At 32.4% G+C, this 5627-nt stretch overlaps 1 protein-coding gene across 1 annotated transcript; it reads left to right on the forward strand.

Moving 5' to 3' along the window:
- Positions 1–1986: 1986 nt before the first annotated feature.
- On the forward strand, positions 1987–2766 carry LOC104225448 (14 kDa proline-rich protein DC2.15-like). Its single transcript, XM_009777245.2, has one exon. It carries the CDS (start codon positions 2075–2077, stop codon positions 2537–2539), a length of 465 nt encoding a protein of 154 aa, XP_009775547.1. The 5' UTR covers positions 1987–2074; the 3' UTR covers positions 2540–2766.
- Positions 2767–5627: the final 2861 nt, after the last annotated feature.

Genomic DNA, 5627 nt, shown 5'->3' on the forward strand with positions numbered 1-5627 from the left:
TTTTTAAAAAATAGTTAGAGGTTCTCACACCAATTTTAATGAATACTAATAAATTTATATTGAGTGTAACGGTGCCCTGCGATTGCCAAATCCTGGATTCGCCTCTTAATAATAACAATATAAAGTAGAGCACCACAATTTGTTGAAAGCTATATTTTGGGAAGGAAAATAAAAATTAACATTTTTACTAAGGAGGATATGCGGACATAATTACATGAGGAACGGCCAAAGCTTATAATTTAGTGGTACAACGACTGTGTCTCAAATAATAGATATTGGTTCAATTATCACAAAAGATTATATTCTTGTAATGCAAGTGGTAGTCTCAAAATAATTATCTTTTTTTTTTGGTTGAACTAAAAAAAAGTCACATGGCCGACGATCTCAAATTGTTCTTTTTCTAATTAACGTGTTGTTAAGCTTGATTATTCAATTAGCATATTATTAATCCGTGATATCACTTAGCAATCGCGATTCATTCTTGCTTTACGGAATATTAGCCCTGTGTGCTTGGAGCTATTACTTTATGTTTAGTGTTAGGTAATTTTCTATAATTGATATATCAAACTATATTTAGTAGCATTATGGTCAGCAATTAGCTATACATGGTAAGATTATAAATTTATACGCATCAAAACACCCTTTTTTTTTTTTTCTTTTCTTCTTTCTGATGACGAATTGTCACCAAAGAATGGGAAGAAGCTAGTTTAGTTTTTTTTTTTAAAATCTCAATTAAGATAATTTTTTCTTTTTTCTTCTTTCTTATGACGAATCGTCACGAAAGAATGGGTAGGAGTTACAATCGCAATTCAGATCTTCAATCATAATGCTTTTTTCTTCTTTTTTTCCTAATGATGAGTCGCCACCAAAGAATGGGAAAGGAGTTTTTATCTCAACTAAAATCCTCTAGCTAGTTTCAGAATGAGTACTGTGTCGTATACTAGAATGAGGAAAATTGCTTACATTAAGTCAATTTTTGGTTTAACCATTCAGTACTTGAAATTCACTAACTTGACTATTAGCATGTTTGACCAAGCTTATTTTTGGTTAAAAGTATTTTTTTGTTGCCAAAAGTACTTTTGGCCAAAAATTGAGGTATTTGACCAAGCTTGGAAGGAAAAAAGTGCTTTTGAGGAGAAGCATAAAAAAAAATAGCTTCTCTCCAAAAGTACTTTTGAGAAAAATACACTTAGAAGTAAAGCTTGGCCGAAACTAATTGCTGCTCAGATGTGCTTTTCAAACTAATTAGCCAAACACAAACTGCTTCTCACCAAAAGTACTTTTAAAAAAATCACTTCTCAAAATAAGCTGATTTTTACAGCTTCGCCAAACGGGCTATAATACAAATCAAGCCTAGTAGACCTACTAAGGTGAGTAAATAAACGTAAGGGCGGAGAGATCCCGGCCATCTCACCGTACCCTTTGATGGTCATAGCTATGATATAAGATTTTATTTTTTATTTATTGCAATAATAGCAAACAAAAACAATAGCATATAAATATCAACAATAATATAAAAGAAGGAAATCTTGGTATACAACATTGGTCCAAGTGATTTTGCCGTGTCTTCTTTTGTTATATATTTACCCAAAGATATATAGTACTAAAACAAAGAGACTACATAGTTACTATTTTGTTTTCCAAAGTGAACATATTCATTAATATATCTTGATATGGATTCAAATCTTGGCTCAGGTCCAGCATGTTCAAATAACTAAGGAGAAAAATGTAAGTCCCATGTGAAAATGGAAGGATAAATTTGTTTCTTCAAGGAAGAAATTATAAAATATTAATGAAATTCACAAAATTCCAAAGTTTAAAATCCATAATAGTATTATCTCAAGTTTTGCAGCCAGAGTGTCTTGATATTCTCTATATTCGAACTACAATATGCACACATGGGCCTCTCAATTTTTCCCATTAATTTCAGAAAATTGACAAAAAAGGCAAAAAATATCCAGCATTTCCATCTATAAATACTCACTCATTTCATTCATTTCAAACACCAAGCAAACAGCATTTCACTAATTAGCCACATTCAATTGTTGAGAGTGCTAATTACTCAACTCTAGAAATGGCTAAGTTTGCTATATCTTCCATTGCCCTTCTTCTCACTTTGAACATTCTTTTCTTCACTATGGTTAGTTCCACTAATGTTCCATGCCCACCCACCCCATCAAAGGGTCATTCCAAGCCCCACCCTAAGCCTACCCCTACCCCCTCTACCCCCTCTACCCCATCAACCCCATCCACCCCATCCACCCCATCATCAAAGGGTAAGTGCCCAAAGGACACACTTAAGCTAAAAGTGTGTGCCAACTTATTGAATGACTTAGTGCACCTTGTTATAGGAAGTGATCCAGCCAAAACTCCATGTTGTTCTCTAATTCATGGACTTGCTGATCTTGATGCTGCTGTTTGCCTTTGCACTGCAATTAAAGCCAATTTATTGGGAATTAACCTCAACGTACCTCTTTCCCTCAGTTTGTTGCTCAACAACTGTGGAAAGTATGTTCCTAAAGATTTCCAATGCGCATAAACTAGCTAGACAATAATTTCCTCCCTGCAGAAAATTTCCACTTCATATATTTATTTTTCCGTGTGTTTATTTGGTGTTTTGTATGCTTATAGTTTGCTTATATTTTCAAAGGAAGATATATTGTATTCTAATTGGTTAGAAGGAAGGCTAGTTCGTTGCATGCCTTCTTTTCGTTGTATTATCACATTTTCATGAGTAATAAATGACGTATTATGGAGTTTATAGTACATATCATGCTTGATATATATTGAGTTTCCCATGCTAATTATTTATGCGTCAATACTGTTTTTCGTTTTAAGCATAGTTGAGTTAGGGAGAATGTAATATGATAAAACACAGAGAAAAAGGGTAGCCAAATAATTGAGAAGCTTAATATTTAATTAAAGAAAGCCACAAAAAAAAAATCACCAGTCAATTTTTTTTTCTTACATTGTGTTGTACGTACGAACAAATTAAGAATGGCCTCGAGTGAGAAAGACAATAAGAATTTGCAAAGATTCATGTGGGGTCACTCGGAGTTTCTAAATTTATTTTAGAAAAACCAACTTTAAGTGGCTTGTTATATAATACCCGGTCAAATTCACTGTTTATTTTTTTAAGTCAGTATACATAAATTATATATATATATATATATATATATACACACACACACATCTATTTTTAGTTTAAGAGATTAGATGGACAGTTATTTGGGTTACAAGGTCGCAAGTTATATATTATGACTAGCCAGGCCGATCAGTGGCGGATCCACACGGGCGCCTATGGTTGCTTAAGCACCCATTAACTTTGATCATATTTGGTAAAGTTGCATAGACAATTATAAAAATATTTAGATAAATATTAAGTGAGCACGCACAAATAAACTCATTTTCCCTCTTCTTATGGAATTATTTTGGCAAGCACCTATTACTTTAAAATTCTGAATCCGCCACTGAAACTGAGGACCTTACAAATCAAACTTGGGAGAAAGAGAGAGACATGCACGTTCAATATTCCCTTTACACTAAGGTTCTAGAATTGAACGTACAAATGTGAAAGTGTATTTCAATGCAAAATTAGTTAAGAATTCAAGATTAACTATATAATGGATGAAATAAAATCGTTCTTTCACTACTATAAGATATGTTTGGAGGATCTAGGGGGAAAAAAAGACCACCTCTTGAGTTAATTTTTGATCGAGATTGAACGTGGATTAATTGCTCTATTTTTTCCCAAAAACAAATTCAAATTCAGATCCTAGCGCACCAGTTATTAATCTTTTTTGATTTTAACCATTCGATATTCGAAATTCATTAATCCAATTAATATAGAATCGTGGTGGAAAAATCTCCTTATCAAAAAGTTTTCAGTTTTCAATCGTGTCCTCTGATCAAAAAGTGCTTATTCATTTTCTAGATTCTTTTCCTCTTTCTTTTTTCAATGTCTGTCGGCATTTAGAAATCATTATCTTTCTCAACCTATTTGTTTCTTAATTATTATTAGAATATCATTCGATTTTCTCCACTTCTGAAACTTTCTTTTATATAATTGCTATTTATCTTGAATTGTTTTGCTAAGAAATTAAAAAAGGTGCTCCATATGTGATCAATTTAACTTTTTCTATTGGGGATATGGACACATGACTAGCAAAGGAGACCGCAGTTACAAGGAAATTCTAGATTCAACTACACAAATGTTGTACTATAACATAGGTTAGGACCACAATCTAGTATTGTGAATTGTTTGTCGATCTTTAACGTTACATGATAATTATAATTAATGCCCTATCATAATAGTGGTAAGAGACCTTGCTAGAAGAAGAAGTGTTAATAATGGTGGATGGAATAAAGGGACATGATGCAAACATTCAAGGGCTCGTTTGATACGAGAGATAATGGATAATTATTTTGAGATTAAATTTGAGATGAGTTTGTCACACGATATAATAATACAGAATTAGTTATTCCGAAATTATAGTAAGTATTATTTTAATCCCTAAGAAATAGGCTAAGTCTTGAAAGTTAAGATGCCAATAAATGAAAAATAGAAACAAAATCTTGATGACAAAAATTCCAAATAATGCCTTAAGCTTGTCGATTGATTAGGTTCACATGTGAAGTTTTGTCGATAGTTAAATTATATATAGCATCTTTTTAAAGTAAACGCCAACCAAAAAAGTCATGACTACAAATGCAAAAGTACTACAGTAGTATTTTTATTTCGGCAGAATACAGTATTTAGGTCCGCCATAGCAATAAAAATGTTTTAACAGAGTAGGTCAAACCATTATTCTACCGGTCTATAAACTAAAACATGTTAACTTACCTTAATTAGAGATTAACTAAGATAAAAATAGATAGTATTACTTAATAATTGGTAAGTCATAAATCTTATATAACACTACTAAAAACCGGTCCATTTCCGACCGAAATATTCCGACGGAAAAAAGTAGTCGGAAATTTCCGATGGAATCGGTCGAAAAATGCATAAAAATATATTTTTTAATTTTTAATAATAATTACGACTAATATCCCGTCTATATCCGTCATAAATTTTGGCGGAAAATTCCGCAATACTATTAGCGACCAATTCGGTCGGAAACAATTTTAAAAAAATAAATAATAATAAGTAGCGACCGATTCGGTCGGAATTTTTTTTTAAAAAACCTTCCAGCGACCCCATTCTTTTCCTTCCCCTCTTTTCTTCCTTCTCTCTCTCACTCAAACTTCCCCCCACCCAAATCCGCCACAACCATCAACTAGCAGGAGTCAACGTCGCCGCCGCCCAGCTGCAGGTCCGTCGACGACCCTCCACTGCCAGGTGTAGACATGTGATTTTTGACCCTCCCCAAGATTTTATATTTTAGCACGTAAATATTCAATTTAGGCCTAATATAGCTATTTCAACTATTTTTAACTTCTTTACTTTATTTTCGTCATAAAAATGGAAAATTACGAAAAATATATTTTTAGCTTACGTATCTTTCATAAGTTTAAATAAAAATATACAAAAATAGTACTCATTTTTATCTTTATATAATTTCGAAAACACAAAAATAGTTTCATGTTTAGTTTAATTAATTAGGATTAGCTTTGGACTGTGTAGTATT

The sequence above is a fragment of the Nicotiana sylvestris genome, chromosome 8 (genome assembly GCF_000393655.2).
Source record: "Nicotiana sylvestris chromosome 8, ASM39365v2, whole genome shotgun sequence".
NCBI classification, from domain to species: domain Eukaryota; kingdom Viridiplantae; phylum Streptophyta; class Magnoliopsida; order Solanales; family Solanaceae; genus Nicotiana; species Nicotiana sylvestris.

Excerpts from the sequence above, each read along its gene's own strand:
- LOC104225448 (XM_009777245.2), top strand. The coding sequence starts at position 2,075 with ATGGCTAAGTTTGCTATATCTTCCATTGCCCTTCTTCTCACTTTGAAC.